The 18,200-nt window shown below is 41.0% G+C and overlaps 1 protein-coding gene across 8 annotated transcripts in view; it reads right to left on the bottom strand.

Moving 5' to 3' along the window:
- Window positions 1–18,200, bottom strand: part of dlc1 (DLC1 Rho GTPase activating protein) — an 86,966-nt gene that overhangs the window by 18,595 nt on the left and 50,171 nt on the right. For 2 of the 8 annotated variants that reach the window (XM_032531154.1, XM_032531164.1), the window contains exon 1: window positions 5,663–5,990. The exons of 4 other annotated variants lie outside the window; for them this stretch is intronic. In XM_032531154.1, the coding sequence (XP_032387045.1) occupies window positions 5,663–5,675 (13 nt within the window). In that variant the 5' untranslated portion in view covers window positions 5,676–5,990. Of the gene's footprint in view, window positions 1–5,662; window positions 5,991–8,916; window positions 8,972–18,200 lie in introns of those variants that run through there. 2 more of the 8 variants (XM_032531182.1, XM_032531174.1) reach the window with 2 other exon arrangements.

Below are 18,200 nucleotides of genomic sequence, written 5' to 3'. Positions count from 1 at the left end.
TTAATGTTTTTACAACACTTCTTGTGAATGCAGTGCTGCCCTCCAGCTTCTATTCTCTCATGATGCTAATATGGAATATTTCAAGAACCTTTGTTGATTAAGATGTATATAGAAAAGGTTTAACATACAGATGCATGTTTCTCAAGTGTCCATCGATGACATTACTAAAGTCAAACATGTTCACAACGCTTTTCCAACAGTGCCAGACAAACTCTTCATAACCCTTAAACACAAGGTGTGACATTTGGGCTTGTTGTGCTAAGTACCAACTGAATGTTAAGGTCCACTGTGTTAGGGGAGCCATGGTGATGTCTCCCAATTATCTGTGAATGCCCTTTAGTTGACGTATGCCAAATGGCTGCCCACACTCCTGCCTCCTCAATTGCCTCATCAGCCCCACAGCCAGCAGAAACATGGCTTCAGGCCTCTGGGATAATGACAGCAAGTACAAATGTGGCACAACCTTGAGAAAAACTATATAAGCTATATACTTGCTAAAGCTGTGCGTGAAGTCTGAATTTATGGCAGGCAAGTTTTATTCTACAATGCTTGCATTTAGACATAATAGTGATGTCATTTACACTTTAAGTAGGAGTGCTATGTTTGACTGAGCTAATAGCAACCACCGGTAAAAAATGCAGTGTAGTTAGTTTGATCTTCGAAAGACTAGCAGTTCCACCTCATTTTGAGCTTAATTACACCAAGAAACTGTTAGATTTTGTGTTAGCTCAAGCTCAAACACAGGAGCCTAACAGCAGAACAGACAATGCCTGAAGAGAGACTAAAGAAGTTTCAGTATTTTGGTGGAGAACTACAGAGATAATACAAACATAACTGTGTAATAAATAATGTCAAACAATTGAGGCTTTAAAAAGTGGAAATTGATTTGATGTGGACAAAAGAAAGGTAACCATAAAGTACTGTCAGACAGACATGCCAGAAAAAGTCTACTGCTGCAAAGGGTCTCGGCTCAACTATATACAAGCATTTACATACCAACAACAAGCCTAGACGGCAGACAAACCCACTAACAACAAGGTGTGACCGGGTGTGACATGACCAAGACAGGGCCTCCCCACTGCCACTGCAGGGGCCAATAGTCCTGAAGCAACCCCTGAGACCAGCATGAACCCAAGTGTCAAATAACACATTAACAACTATGTTTTAACGTTGATTTATTTGACAAATGAGCTCTATTTTTCCTTTTGGATGTGAAGTGTCTCAGAAGCAGTGTTTGGTGGGTGTGTTGAGCCTCGTATTTTTAGAGCGTGGTGAACCCAGAAGAACGTAGAAACCAAAGTGTAATTATACCAACATTCTTGAAAGCAATCACTGCATAGAGCCAAAGATTTGTGTTTGCTTGTGTATTTGTGTGTGACTGTGACTGTGTGCACATTCAAGTCCGTGTGTGTTTGCAAAGACCGACCTCAGGCCTAAAGACAAACCACTCAAAAGACAGTAAGGCTATTGAAATGCAAATTGGACATACAAACACGTGGTTAGCTTTCCACCCCCAAACTCCGAAAACAGGGGTTTGGGATCCAATAAGGCCTTTGGAGGGAAGCTATCCAGAGACACACCCATTAGGATAGAATGTGTGTCAAATCTACTTTACAGTGACATAATGTGGACTCGGTATGCCTTACCACTGAATATTTACCACTGCACTGCATTGTGTCCCATTCATTCACAGAGTGGAGCAAGAATATTTTTCTATCTTTTGTTTGGCTGCAGGATGTGGACAGGGGCATGGGGCACCTGGCACAAATGACCTAACAATAGAGCTGCACACACATACAGTCTGATGTATCTGGAATTAAAAGAAAAAGCCATAAAAGATGTTTACAAGAATATTCAAGGCTCATAAAAACGTCACTCTACAACAATCCCCCTTTTACATTACAGTTTGCTTTGATAACTTGAGATCGGTGTATTTTATTTTTTGTCATCCCTCACTGTCCACCCCAATTCCTTAGCCCGCGCCAGGGAACTACCTCACTTCCTCTTCCTGCTTCCCTTACAGGAAGAGAGCCGAGCGGCGCTGCAGTGGCCGCCGACCACCCTGCTGTAAGGCCCTGCCTTCATTTGTTCCTGACCAGATAATAGGCGGGGAGTCAGCCAAGACAAACACTGGCTCCGGTGATTGTGTGTGCTTACCAAACGTCCTCATGGCTCAACAGCTACAGAGCAACACTGAACAAATGCATGTTTTACAGCAAGCACTTAACATTCAAATACGTCTGCGAGAAATTTTGATCACAGAGATATCCTCAAATAGAAAACTGAAGTTCACTACCTTGATAACGATGGTAATATCTGGTCTACATGTGCCAAGTTTGTTAAAGTACAACAGATTACAAATGAGAGAGGAGATGGGTCATCACCAAAGTTTTAGAGTTAACAGTTACAGTACCAAAAATACTACATGTCAAATGAATTATGTTACAGTTGACCACACTTCTTTATGTGAAGAGTAATTTCTGGAGGACACATTCCTTTGCATGTTTAAACCTTTTTTCATGTAGTAACAACTGTTAGGAACAAATTCAAGTTCTGATAAATTGAGTTACTGCTATATAAATTGAGAATTATATAGCAGTCCACAAGAACTTTGAGCCTTTTGTCATTTTGACCCCAGTGACTTGGCTACGAGCTATAAGAGCAGCATAAGGTATCAACAGCATGTCATTTTCTGACTTTCTGCTTAACCCAACCTTTCTTCTGTTTGTTCAACTTTTCACCATCCCTGGTTGTGGCCTGTTCATCTTGGAGACAGACAAACAAACAGCTGGAAAGGTTGATATGCATGAATCTGAACACAGACCAGAACTTGTGCTCCTGCTGAGGGAGGCCACACAAAAGGTTGTCTGACACATGTTTGTCAGGTGGGACCGAGAGACAGAAGGATATAACTGTACTGGCCTATTAAGGACAACTTAAACGGATGACATGTTATAATCTCCGATAAATTAGACACATTTTAAAGTAAATGTATTACTTGGTGAAAAAACAACAACATAAAAATCCTCTCAGATGGAATGGAAATAGTTGAAATGGAGACAGCCGCACACTAGTTCTGGCTGATGTGAACAAGCAAAAACAACACAGTGAGACACGCTCCTTCTCAGTGGGAAAGAAAGATGAGAGCGTGTATCAGCATATAACATGACTAATAAGAGTCAGGCCGATGCTAATAGAGATTACATATGGATCACAAGTGGCTTTTCTCCCGGAATTTGGCCAAAGCCGAACTGGTGGGCTGCCAGGCAGGGTTAAGCTTTACTCCCTGCCCAGTGGTATCAACTTCTAAAATTACGCATCATAGTCTTTTCCCTGCTCGCAGCCTCGTCTCCTTTACTCTCTCTGCTTATTTCAATTCTGTTCGCCCCTTCTCTTCTCTCCTTTCCTGTGGCAGGAAATTCTCACAATTGCTGGCCAATGTTTCCCTCATTGCAGGAGGCAAAGGGATCTGGCTTGGCTGAGTCTGAATACTCAGCTCCAGTGGGAGTTTGTCAGCAGCTAGCAAACAAAGGATGCTGCTCCCCACCTCAAAGGCCCTGCTACATACATGGCAAACTGGAGGTCAAGAGGCTGAATACAGTTATCACTGCTGGGGCTGGGGCTTTGAAGTTAGCAGATTAAGAAGAATGCTTGACTAACAACTGTTGTGAATTGAGGTGGCTTATCTGGAATTACCCGATCATAGTTGGGTCTCAAAGAGCCGTCTGTAAACCAACCCAAAAGGCAGGCAGAGGGTTCTTATCAGCTCCGGGTCTGAGTGGCTCATTTCTGAAGGAGCTGCAAAGTGGGTCTAGACAGGTGATGTGATAAACCAAGACAGACTCTGTGGCTCGGCAGTAATCTACAAAAAGCTAAGCCAGGAGCCTGGATGTTGCCAGTGTTTGTCCTTCACTCCTGATGTGTCCATGAACTTAAAGAACGGGTTTCTTATTGATTTGTGATCTGACACTTTGTGAAACAGCTTGAATCTGTATAATAGCATTAGGAAAAGTGGAGAGACAACAACATTTTTTTTAAAACTTTGCCAATGTTAGATTCCTTTCAGTACTACTGGAATGCAAAGATGGGCGATAACAGATTTTCTTCCTGATGGGGTATCATGTTTTGTGATTCCACGGTTGAGACAGCTGGTGTTCGCTGAGAATGTCTGGCTGTTAGCTAACGGAGATGATGCCAGGAATATCACCATCTGGCCAGCCTCAAGCTATGCCCCGTTGACACGCTCACTCGCACACAAAAGATTAATGAGGTTTACCACCAATGGTCCTTTCCAGTTGCAGGGACAGGCCTTGGATGCTAGAACAGATCCACATGCAAACACACAGCTGGCCCAATCATCGCAGAGCTAAATCCACAGGCCCCTGTGTCCTCTGATGACAGATTTATGCTCACACAGAAGGCCCGAGTCCTGCTCAGGTGACCAGGCATATTCAAAGCCTGTGATAAGCTTTCCACAGCCAGATGACAGCCTACCTCACCTCCCCCTTGATGGCTATCAATTCATAAACAGATCCCAGGACAGCCTGGTTCCCTTCAGCAGAGGGAAGGTAACAGCAAAAAATGAAACATATGTGTCTCCTCACAGGACATGAAGAAACAGTGTGCCAGCTGGATGTAAATCTTTCAGATAAGGCCCCAGCTCACTTCCAGTTTCAAAAAGAGTGCAGTGTGTTTCCTTTATTTGCTTGTCTTCTCCCAACACAACCACCATCTACACTACTATACCATCTAGGCCCATCCCTGACTGAAAGAAACAAAGAGACATGAAGTAAAAGAAAGAGTACACAACAATATGGTTCCATTTATGTAACTACACTATTGATTCTGTAGCAAAGATCTCTTTAAGTTCGTGTAAGAAATGGAGACAGTGTCATACAATCTCTACGTTATTAGTTAGCCTACTAGTGTGTAATGTTCATTCACCCCTCATCATGAAGGCTGCGAAGGTCTTTGAACACGTCCTTAATGGTTATATGGCTCAACTGAACCTCACTGTGCTCATGTCTGTTCCAGACCTGAGGTTAGCTGATAAGGAGCCATGTGTTGGAACAAACAGTTGAGACAAAGGGCCAAAGCCCACAAATCATCTTAAGTCTGCCATCACAAGACTGAGAACGGGATGTTATAAACAGCCTCAACATCCACCTCGAATCCCCCTTGCCATGGCAAAAGGTCGGCACGGCAGTCAAAAGGCACAGTTAAATAAACTGGAGGCATTGACATCGCAGACTGGTACTATAGCCTACCTGTTGATAATCTTAAAAGACACAAAACAAGTTTCCCCACACGAATCACAGTTTAATTTAATCCAAACAAAGCTCCTCTGGACTGTGTGCATACGAAAAGAAATGTATTGGACAAAGATTTTTCTTAAAGATAGGAACCTCGCAGGGTTGTGTGTAACTTAGTTACAGGTAAAATAAACCTGGGGGGTTTAGTTGTGAACAGGACTGAGGACACTGGAGACGCGGAGGTTTGCGCAAAGCGGGGAGATTTCTTATCCGACAGCTCGCAGCGCTGCGCCGTAAAGACGACTCAAAGAGTGCTGTACTTACAGGTAGAATTCAAAACAAACATGTTCACTTTAAATAGAAAACCATCAAAAATAATTAATTTAAAGTAAATTATGGAATTGACTTACGTGTTAATATCATGTTTTTATGTCTTGGTCGCGACCAGCCTCAGCATTTAAAACCAAAGTCCCGGCTGCGCCCTGGCAGGCTACGGCTGTCCACCGTCAGGTCTGCTGCACTGTTAGGACGAAGCCCGCATGATAAATCCAGCGTACACAAAACTCTAACTATACAGTCGGTTGCACATGTCCTCTGAGCATTGCGCGAGACAGTAAATCCATGGCTTTAATTTGATTTGGCTGCGATACACAGAACTCTAAAATTCTCCAAATCCTTCCAACACTGCGAGTCCCTGAATGAAGCGGTCCCCAGCAGGAATGTGAATGGAGTAGTGTGATTCAAGCTTTAGGAATGGGCAACTCTGCCGTGGCTCCACCCCCACCCGCTTCGCTGCTCCCCACCTGATAAGGAGCTGGAGACACACACGGATCCACTCAGACCAACCTCAGCACATCATTATTTGTGGGGGAGATAGGTTATAACGATTACAATATCATGTCATAACAGTGTGTCAAAGCGCAATAAAACTGCCACCAAATCGTCATTTTTTTGGTTTCCGGAATGTACTTCATCTATCCCTTGACAGTCATCTTATTTTGTATGTGTTACTAATTTAATACACTGATTTTAATTGTTCATTACAAATACAAACAAACGTTACCCATCTAAAATCGAAAGTGATTATCTGTGCTCCCCAGGACTCCCTTCTATTCATTTCAGCTCCTGCCTGGCCTGAGCCTCAACCACCTCCCCTAATAGGCAGCAATTGACACGGAGGATTGTGCCCAGTTTGCATATCATTAGAAAATACTGGAGACAACTGGGAGACGCTCTTTTGTGACGCGAGATTAGTCAGAAAAGCGCAAGTGGCGCAATGAAAGGAGAACTGTTGCAGGTATGGTAATGACTCTGGCCCGGCCGCTGTCCTTGTCGCGCCTGACGCACGTACACCACGCACAGGTTGACTTCACGATAACACATTCAGTCAGATTTTAGTTAGTCGTGATGATGTAATCCCTTTGATTGCACCATACTTCGTAAGCACATACAAATAAATTACAATTGCTATAATTAGTTATTACTATAACAACAATAGAATAATTTACATTTGCCCTGAGATATACAGGAGTACTTCAAAGAGGCTAAACATTTTATTTTTACCTCTACGGTTCTTTTTTCCCCTTACAGGTCAAAAGTAGTGGTTTTATGCAACTGTTTAATTTACAATCCATGACTCATTTGAATTGGAAAGTGTTTAAACCTCGCTAATATTTTTTAGGAACTTTTCATCTCGTTTTCCAATAACTCCTTAACAATGTCAGCGTTTGGCATTAGCCAGATCTGTGTTATTGCTATGGTAACACACAGTTACTGAGGTGGTGCAAAAAGAGAAAGCCAGATGAGTCAACATGTGGTAGGGAAATACATGTAATCCAAAACTTGGACTGCGAATGGGAAGAGATGATGCAGACAATCCTGGCTAACTGGGCAGTCTGTTGTTGGCTGCCATACCGGTCCCAGCTGACTGAGGAGTCACAAGGGATTCACCCAAAAGAGATCCTGCAAACTATTAAAGTGAGCAAAATCACGAGTCTATAGGCCTTCATAAAAATGTCCCCCTGGTGGGAATCATTACAAAGGTTTGCCCAGAGGCCCCAGTTGTAAAACCTGTGAAATATAATGGAGTTTAATATGCTTTATATCTGTAATTGGTGTTGACAGTACTTCTTATGTAGCACCACACCTTCATAATAAGTCTATTTGTATTTCTGTTATTGAATTGAGTTTTACCTCTTTGGTGTTTGACAAAATTGGTCAGGTACATATACAGTATATAATTTAATATTATAATATAATAATAAAAAACAAGAAAAAATACTTTTTTTAGTGCAATAACAATTTGGCCATTTCCATATTTTTTGCCTATATATTTGATGTGAACATTTGTTTAATTTTGCAGTTATTATTTCTACACATACTGGGGTGTATGGGAACCCAAATAGAAGTAAAGCCAATGTAAACAAAACACAAGGTTAAAACAAGCAGCTTCTCAAAAACATATTGCAGTCAAAAAATAATAGCTTGATGAATAATAGCTGATTTTCTGATTAAGATCAGGAAATATTCCACAAAAGAGTAAGAGTAGAGACTGACAAAGCATCAACTTTAAATACTTGACAGTTGATACTGTCAAGAATTGAATACTTGATGGCCGCTGCCTAAGTACATCCAGCTGAGGAATTATCTAGCTATAATACGTCAACAGAAAACGTAATTTCATGAGCTCACAAACTGAGGGATTTTATCCCAAATCTGTAACCTTACGGGAGGGAGAAGATAATTATGGTCTGTTAGTGTGTGTATGTATGTACTGTATGTGTATGTATGTGTGTGTGTGTGTGTGTGTGTGTGTGTGTGAAAGAGAGAGAGAGGGATTGGGGAAGGATAGAGAGAGACAATAAGCAAAGAGAGGAAGGAGAGATGAAGACAGATTACCAAACAAGCCCAAATCCCTAAGCCACAATACCCGACCACCCAGAGGCTGCACACAAAACCCAATGGATCAATGGAAGTACATTTCAAGGATAACTGCCTGACATCCGGTGAGTGACCTTCCGCTCTATGTGTGTTGCAGTTCTTAAACTCTGTTCGCTTTGGAAATCAACAAAAAACTTTGAGCTAGCAAGTGACTGAATTGGTCAACAACCACGCGCAGAGTTGAGGGGGCTCGCGCTCTTAAATTGTTTTGTGGTGAGAAATACACAATAATGCCAGCGATTGTTGATGAATGTGTGTGGTAAAGTGCGAGAGATCAGACAAGTAGACTGCCGCTGCTGCCAGTTGCTCTGGGCCAAATGAGTGTCTCTTTACAGTGTCTACAATTTTCATTCATCAAAGCTCGTCAGAGTCAGGCGCTTGTTTGGCTTATGATTCAGATACAGATCAAATACACGCTGGTGTAATGAGGGCTTTGGACAAAAGAGAGGAAATGAGGAGATGCATCAGTGTTACAGCAGGCAGACACAAGGGATTAAGCCTGCATTACATGTAACAGTTCCCTGTAAAGGGAATAAAAACAAACACTTTTACCTTTAAGGCATGGTAAGGGAAGTTTCAGTGGATTATCTCGTGATTCATAGTACATTTTACTCAAGTCTCTAGCTGTTCTGAATTATTACTTCTATTTTGAAACAAAAAAAAAACACAAAATAAACTACAGGCATTTGATTTGAATAAAATTGGCCTTGTATGCCCCACCAACTTGCTGCTGCTGGGTTGTTGGGTGAAGCTACTGTTGTAGGTTGTAAACTTAACAGTGTCACCCCTGACCCTGAGACACAGAGGGAGGAAAAAAGAGGAATTAAAAAAAAAAAAAGTTACTGTCAAATAGATAGACAAAAATAAAGAGACAATTATAATATTAAGCCACCATAAAAAGACAGAAAAACAAAAACAGAAGTGAGAGAAAGACGAAAGGTTTTTGGCCGCCATGGAAAGTCCTCTTGTGGGCTTGCCTTGGGGTTAATGTTCCCCTCCTCTACCAGTCCTAACCCCAGGGAGCAGGGCCAGGTGAGGGTCAGTGGACGGACGTGTCAGTCCAACATGCACATAAACACCCAAGGCCGTGTCAACAAAGACCCACAAAAGACATCGCAGCAAAGGTCATAGCAGCCATCCTGAAATAGAGATGAACATTGTAGAGTGTGTGTGTGTGTGTGTGTGTGTGTGTGTGTGCAAGTGTCTGAATGGCTATAATCTGATTTTCTTTTTGTGGTTGAGATGTTTTAGATAATGGGGCCATAAAGATGCTTTCCCTTACAGATAGTTAACCCATAAAATAATCAAAAACAGGGACGAAAGGGGCATTTATGTTTTTATTACAATGCTACTTTGTCATTTACTCTCTGTGCGTTTGTGTGTTTTATTTTAAAGCAAGATACTGCCACTGTCTTGAAACATTAACTTAAATGCCTCCAATGACCAGCGTGTGTCTTCTGCCTTTCACTGATGCAGAGAGAGAGAGAGAGAGAGAGAGAAAGAGAAGAAAAAGAGAGAGAGAGAGAGAGAGAGAGAGAGAGAGAGAGAGAGAGAGAGAGAGAGAGGGTGAGTGGAGACAGAAGAGGGAGGAGAATAATCTTTTCATAACAGGAATTTCCAGAAATAGCTCATCCATGGACTTGGGGATCAGCCCAATAAGACACTGATTAGAGAGAGAGAGAGAGAGAGAGAGAGAGAGAGAAAGAGAGAGAGAGAGCATTTGCTTTCATACACACAATGGCAAGGAGGAAGTGCAGGGAGACAGAGGCTTGGACCAGCACACACACAAAAACACACACAAACAAAGGAAGTGTGAGCAGACAGCAGACCAAATGCCTCACCGACACCCTCTCCGGGCTTTGATGGACTGACCACGATCACAATAGAGGCAGGAGGCACACACACACTGACACCCACACACACACACCCCCCCACACACACACACACACACACACACACACACACACACACACACACACACACACACACAAACAATGGATTGGTGTTGTACTACCATGTATTTTTCATCCAGGTGGTGAGGTTAAACAAAAAAAATAAACACTTCATGGTGGATCATCCATTTATCATGGAACTTTAACTTGTTGACCACAGCAATAACAAATTATTTAGATTTTGGCACATAGTACACAACAAACAAATAAACAACTAGAGCAAGAAAAATTAACCATTGAAGGAGGGTTGCAGGGATAATGGGCTTTTAAGTGATTCTGTGTATCTACACAGACACACACACACACACACACACACACAGACACAGACACACACACATACATTTCAGGGTGGACAAAAAAGCCTGCACAGGATTTCACATTTAAAACAAAAAAAACGTTATCAGGTTTCACATTTAAGGAGGCCAATTCTCCTTTTCAAAACAAGACTAATTGTAAAGAATCTTACCACAGACATATTCCCATATTAAAATCCAAATAACCTATTGAAAGTATCAGCTTTCATGTCAATTCAATTGTAGAAGCTGAACATAAGTACAGCTGCTATCTATGATATTGTGCACTTCTGCAAGTTTTGTCAAGTATGAACGCACACTGGCAAGTTAGCTTTTTCCAACACAATCAAAGTGCCAGAAACTCAACTGCAAATAAAGTCCTGCGTGTGTGAAGAACTCAACACTGTTCCAATCTCTTGCTAGAGGTTTCTCCTAAAGGTTTATTGTTCAATGTTAATTCGGATCCCCATTACTTGTTACCTTGGCAACTAGTAATCCAGTTCTTATGTCCAGTTTAGAGCTCTTTACAGGTCCATGCAGTACCTAGTAACTAAATTCCAACCCAAGACCAGAGTTAGACCAGATTCAAACCATATTTAATCTAATCAGGTTGAGTAGGGTGCAATTACACTGCTGCAGGTCTTAGGCCTGTGTGTCAATATGTCTAATACACAGGGGGTCGGAGGACACTGGCTATCAGCTCTGATCACGTGTTGCGTCACAATCTTTAAAGGAGAAAATGTTTTTTGAGGTGAGACAGAGGGCCTTATATCGCACCCGGCGCAGCGAGGTGCAGAGCCCAACCGCTTCTGTCTAATTCCGCTGGAATCAATACCAACTGAAAGTTACAAATAGTCACTTTAAAATTGCTCTGTTTGTTCTTTTATATTTTGGAAAAAGAATATTTTACGGAACAAAGCCACTTGTATCTTGAAGACGTTGTTCACAAAGGAAGCTCTGGATCTCCAGGAAATCCACTGCCTGTCTTATCCTGATCAAGATAAAGAAGTGCGGGAAAAGAACCACATACACACGCACACACACACACACAGGTGCAGATTATTGCTCATATTTTTCTATTTAGTCATGCATGGGTAAAGCAGATTAGTGCTTTTAGGTGAGAGAAGAATGGCACAGAAAGAGTAGAACCAGAGGGTAATTGTTGGAGGTTTTAAAAAAAGACTGTGTGGTATGAAGGAGAGAAGTCAGTGTGCAAAATCTAACAGTGGAAACCTCTATTCCAACTTAAAACTGCTGTGGGGTTAATGCAAACACTGGTTGATTATTTCCATTAATTTTACTGCTAAGACTCCAAAACAATATTTTATGGTAAAGCACAGTTGTTACTGGCCTAGAGTGAATGAACCAAGCGGGTTTGATTTATTTCTACAGGCTCTAACAGTGGAGCAATCGCATTTCAACACATAAAGAGTTACTGTGTGTGACCACATTTTCTAAGAATTACAAGAGGTGGAGGTCTGCTTGGGAAACCAACTCAATACTTTGGGAGCGGTTAATGATGCCAACCATATGGCTGTGAAATGAGTACACAGCAACATTTTGAGCTGTGCTGGAAATGTCCAGAATTCCTATTCCAAACCAAGTGTGGTATAATAATCACAGTTTGGAATAATTTTAAACATGAGTTGGTTCATCAACTACATCAAAACAATTTAAACAAGATCAAGTCTTATTCATCCTGTAAGACTTTAACAATCACATAACTAACACCAAAGTACTCTTCCTGTTGTTACATGATGGTTTTAGTTCTGCCTGCCACACAGACCAAAGCCTTTGATTTCCATATTAATGCGCCCTTTTGTATTAGAAAGTCAATATAAAATATTTTGCAATTGGTCACAAAAGAATGGAAATTTGAGGTTTCAGGGAAACTACTAAATGGGCCTCAAGGTAACATTGCTTTGTCAAGGGCTTTGCTGCTGCTGCTGTACGGAGCAGACAATTTCAGTTTTGTAATTATAGCTCCTGTCGTCCGACTCATAATAGGCTTAGTATTTGTGAAATTGTGTTGTGGTGAGATTCCTTCTATACGCCCCTATGGGTTTTCTTAATCCCACCTGCACAATCTTTATTTTATACTACTTTATTTTCTTATGTTAGTGTTAATGTTAGTAAACAAATTCCAAATTTTAATATATCAGTGGGCGGCGATACGCAAAAATAAACAAAATAGGTTTTATTTCTATAAAAACAAAACAATGGCAGGGGAGGTGGCTAAGTAATATAATTGGTGTATGCCTGTCCACCGTGTAAAAAAGGAAACACCGACTATCGCGGCAAGCCTAATGGACTCTCCTGCGGATTTTGCCTTATTAAAGCGTTCAAAACAATCATTCTCAGACACAATGTAATGACAGCCGTCCCTAAGAATGTAATGTTTGTTGATATCGTCTGACATCCTGGTGAAATGGTCAGGATTAAGACAAATTTGGCATCCGATTGGAGATGTTGGCATGGGTGTCAAAGTTATGCCAGCTACCTTTCAGCAGCAATGAATCATGGGTGGAAGATTTTAGTTGCATTGATATGACGAGCCCTGCAGCAATAGTGTGGAGGGCTAACAGTGTATGAACTACGTACAAGGTGGGAATGGATGGATGTCGGATATGCCAAGGAGACAGAAGCTATTTGACATCAGGGGGAAATAATTGGTGCACATGTGTATGTTCCTGGATGTATGCCTGTTTTTTCTGTTTGTGTGAGTAGTATGTTATTAACTTTTAAATATATGCTTGTGTGTCCTGCATGTGCAAATCCACACTGTGTCCAATAACACATTCTTACAATAGAAAGGGTAGAACTTTTTTATTTTTGCTCCTGTTTTGAATTTCGTCATGGACACATAGACATGTTGAGCAAAGACCAAATTCCAATGTACCATATGTCCATTCTTTCTCTGTGCAGAATCAGCCAGTGAGTAACGCAGGAAGTTAATGCTTTAGTCTTCTCTGCCGTGACCCATGACCTCCTTTGAACCCTGACCTCTAGCGAGGCACGTGACAAACCATGCATTCATCTAGGCTGTCATGACAAACACAAACCAGGTTCAGCTTGAAGATTATCACTGATTCCGAGGCTCCTTTGCAAAAGTGCATTGAGCAGGTTCGGATTTCAGAGTGATTTCTTCCAGCTCCCAACTTCTTCCATCTTATGTCGTTTTTCAGAAGATAAAATTAGACATAGTGCTATTGCAGATTAAAGAGAGATGGGATAAAGGACAGGCACACCACGACAAATCCTATACCCAACCAAAATTATGACGTGCCTAAAATAAATTCCCCATGTCATCTTCATTGTACAGAACCTTGAAAAAACTGATGCATTACTATTTAACTATTTAGTTACTACATGAGCCTGGATGAAAACTCTTGTCACTTAAAATCTACTTGTGATAATTTAAAACACATTCTATTCATTTCATTTCTGACTTTCTTGAAGTTAATTAACCTCTAAGTTATTTATTTTTTTATTTTCAAGGGGCGTTATCAATGGTTGTAGACTGTAGTTGTGAATTATACAGTTAGCATTTACTGCATGGGTGCGTTGGCCTAAGACACATATACGCCTTCCAAAAAATACTAGTGTCACTGAAATTTGCTTATTGACAAAAACACCCAGTGTCGTCGTACTTCTACTGATTGCTGGTTTTCTTTTCCTAGGATTCAAGTGCTTTTTTGTCTCTTATTTTTCTTTATGCGCAAGTAATTTTCCGCCCTCCACTTCAGCGGCTGACAAAGCACAGCAGGAAGACAAACATCAACCAGTGGAAATGAACTCATTGCTTATGTAAAAACCATGACCACCTAACTAGAGATGGATGTGAGAATCCCTTGACAAATGCTTTGCACATGCAGGAAATAAGGACATTGAGGCAGAGTTAGTTATTTGTGTGTCAGAGCAAATCCACATATGTACATACGTTTATTTAAATGCTTGGCATATTTTTAAGGTAGACTTCCGTAAGCATTGACCAACAAGGAAGGTTTTTGATATAATTATGAATGGCCTTACTTCAGTTGGAAAATCTAAATGTTTGTCTTTATGCATAGCTGACCCAAATCCACTGTGTAGGAATCTAAAAAAAAGGAAAATTAGTGTATGTGTTTAGCTGTGTCAAGAGTAGGCAGCATCCCTGTAGGTATGCAGTGGACAGAAACTTGTTATAAATGGACAGTGACCCATTGATGGTAACTAGTTCTCAGGATCAAGAACTTTAATGACCAAAATAAAATGACTGACTAAGGTATGTATTGTATTGGTTTTGTGAATAAATTCTGTTTTTGATACAAGGTTTTCAGTTTTGTTCTCTGTGTTTCATTTTTAAGCATCAATAAAAATAGCATACAAATGGAAGTAGCTCAGTCAGTAGGGAGTTGGCTTTGGAACCGGAGGGTGGCTGATTCAAGTCTCTGTACGGACCAAGTACAGAGTGCGGACTGGTAGCTGGAGAGATGGCAGTTCACCTCCTGGGCACCTTTGAGCAAGGTACAGAACCCCCAACTGTTCAGAGTGCCTTTAATTGGCAGCCCCCTCACTTTGACATATGTCTATTTGTGCATGTATAAGGTCCAGTTTGTGCATATGTGTGTATTTCAGGCCTGTTCAATTTTCCCTTGCGGGGTTTATTAAGTATGTCTTCTTCTTTTTCTAAATGTGTGCATCTCGTTTTCTTTGGTCACTTAAACGCACTTTAACACTTTATGGGATTAGCCCTAATGCCCTGAACCCCCATTCACCCACTCTTTCACTCCCTGTCCTACACATAGACCCAGTTGGTTTATTTACTTTAGGAGCTAATGGACAGCACTGATGTGTTAGCGTGTGGAGACTTTGGGTGATGAACAGGAGCCACAGTCAGACCTGTGAATCCCCCCCTTTTCCTCTGCTCCTCATCGGACCCTGGGGGATGATAGTTCAACTCCTGAGTAAAGAGGGGGGCTAATACTGTCCAGCTGGAGGTTGGCAGCACAGACAGAACATCCATATGCCCAACAGATTGGGCTCTGGCTCTCATTCTGACCCTTCTCTGTTTACCGAGTCCTCCCATCTTTCCAAAAACTAAGGAATTGGAGTGGACAGAAAATATAAAAACAGCAATACTGGAGAGCCACAAGGAGAAAGGCAGGAAAATACTATGCGTTTCATTGTTATGAAAGGTTTAATGGTCCAGATTAACATGATTGATGCATGAGAATAAATTATGTTAGTAGTAGGTGTGACGAAAAGCAATGTACCAGACCACCATAAAATGCACGGGTAGCAGCTGTGATAATGTGAGGCACTCAGGTTCAGTGGGAAATGCTAGGTAAATGGTAACACCAGAGGGCTATTTCACAAAACCAAGAGGAGGGACAGGCTGTTAGGTCCGGACAGGCTGTTCCCTCAGCAGTGCTTTTACCTTATTGTTATATGCCTGCATTAAAAAAACATTTTAATAATTATTCATGTGACACTGTTACTGTTATATTGTTGTATAAAGACTGCTGTTCATATTGTTGTTAGAAGTTTGACGAATATATTATGGCAGTTGCTTACATATGCATTTCTATAGTGGACCAATTTTTTTTGTTGATTTTAGAGTCCAATTTCTTCAGTGTCTTTCTTTTCAATGTCCATATAGATGAGGGAGCAAATCATATAATATGTAATAAGTAAACTTTGCCTCTATAAAAAAAGGTGAAAAAAAGCGTGGCAGATAATAGCAAACTGACTGAATGATAGTCTAAAAATATTCATTTACGTACTACTGCTCTTAAATGAAACCATTCAATGAGTCACTTGTCATTTGCAAAAATAAACAGTTGTACACTTAGCATTAAAAGCGAGCAGTGGAAGTTAATGCGACTTAGGTAATTTATATTTTAGCCCATGAGAGGGAGAAACAGAGTGAAAGAGATATTTATGCATCATATTCTAGCGTTGGAGAAAATTAATCTTCATGGTAAATTTTCTGAGTAACGTTATCTTCTGCTCACTTTCAAGGCAGAGAGTATAATGGATAATTTGTGCAAATGTTAAATCTGTGACCGACCTCGCGGTCTGTTACAGAAAGTCATGAACGAGCATCTATCTGAATTACTTCAGCCTGACTCGACCTAGTCGCTCCACCTTAGCCTGACTTGGCCTTTGTGAAACGCACCAAGCCAGGCTGCACAGATTTGACTAGGTCAAGCCTTGCTTTTCCTGTATTTATAAATTCTGCTTCTGTGAAATGACCCCCAGAAAGCTAACGGTAGGCTCACAATAACAATGTTAACAAGTGAATACTTATGGACCAAAATGGTGGGCCAACTGCCTAACCAACTTTACCGTCCTGGGAGCCAAGCCACTAGCATGTCTAAAAATGAAAAAAATAAATTAGAGAAACTTTGGTTTAAATTAACTGTTACTGATTCTGTAAAATGACCAAAAATGAGAAAGCTGTCACTCCTTTATTAAACTTGCAAAAATGTTTGGATTTCATTCATGGTAAAATTACACAATGCTATTGTGAGCCAAAGACAACTTTTTTTTTTTTTTTACAATGATCCCTGTTTTCTCAGAGGATGACAGAGTCCTAATACTTGTATTTTGAAAGGGACCACATCATTGTCTATAGAAAAATGTTTCAGTCCTTAACAACCAGAAAAACAAGATAAACCCCCCCTTTGCTTCCTTGCTTTTAGTGCTATTGGCTTTAAGGCAATGAGGAAAGCACAGGACAAGCAAATAAAAAGGTGCTGTCAGTGTTGTGGCTTTATTCACCTGCAGGTTTTGAACTTGATCCTAAAAACTGTCATGCTCATGAGGCATCAGACAGCCAGGCTTTTCTAGCTCACGTTTCAGTGCGTGCATATTGGTAAGAGCCACTCAAGTGGTTCACATGATAGCTATTGACCCTGCAAATGGACAGGCAAAGAGAGAAAAAAAAAAACAGGTTTACCATTCATTAGGTTTCAATTGAAAGCTATTTGAGAAAGGGACAGACGCACACACAGGGATCTCTGTTAGAAAAAACTGGAGGTCCGAAGTCACCTCAGGCAAAATAAAAAAAAAACTCATTTTAATTACATGCCAAGAATGCCTTGGTCAGAACATAATGGTCCTGCTGCTTTGTTTTACAACCAATGAATGAAAAATATTGTGTTGGAGGAAGCAGATGGCAACTTTGTGGCCTGTCAGGGTATTTAGTTCAAGAAATGCTGGACACACTATGTTCACTGACCCTCACATTAACCACCCACGCACGCACGCACGCACGCACACACACACACACACGCGCACACACATACACATACACACACACACACACACACTTAAAGACATTAAGTTGTCAAAGTGTCACTTACCCAGCATTCTAATGCTATGCGCTCCAGTGCTTGTATTATTACCAGCTGTAAGGAGTTAAAGTAAAAGGTTGGCCAGGACACAGAAAGTGACAACACTCAGCCTGTGGCCTTGTGTTCACCCATTCATGGTTGCAAAAAGGGTTACGATCCCTGAGTGACTAAAAGGTGAAAGTTCACCGGCAACACCTCTCGATCAGAGGGAGAAAGGGACATTAAGTGGCTGCTCAGTCTAAAGAGAGATTATGTTAAAGTTCCGTGGAGGTCTCTGTTAGGATGAGCAGAGAACAAGACACAAAATTAAAGATCCCATGACATGGTGCAGTTTGGATGCTTTTATATAGACCTTACTGGTCCTCTAATACCATATCTGAAGTCTCTTTCTCAAAATGCAGCCTTGGTGCAGAATTACAGCCA

This window comes from Etheostoma spectabile, chromosome 2 (genome assembly GCF_008692095.1).
Source record: "Etheostoma spectabile isolate EspeVRDwgs_2016 chromosome 2, UIUC_Espe_1.0, whole genome shotgun sequence".
Lineage (NCBI taxonomy): Eukaryota > Metazoa > Chordata > Actinopteri > Perciformes > Percidae > Etheostoma > Etheostoma spectabile.
Note: the sequence above shows the minus strand (reverse complement) of the source record. Positions and strands in the feature narration are given on the sequence as shown.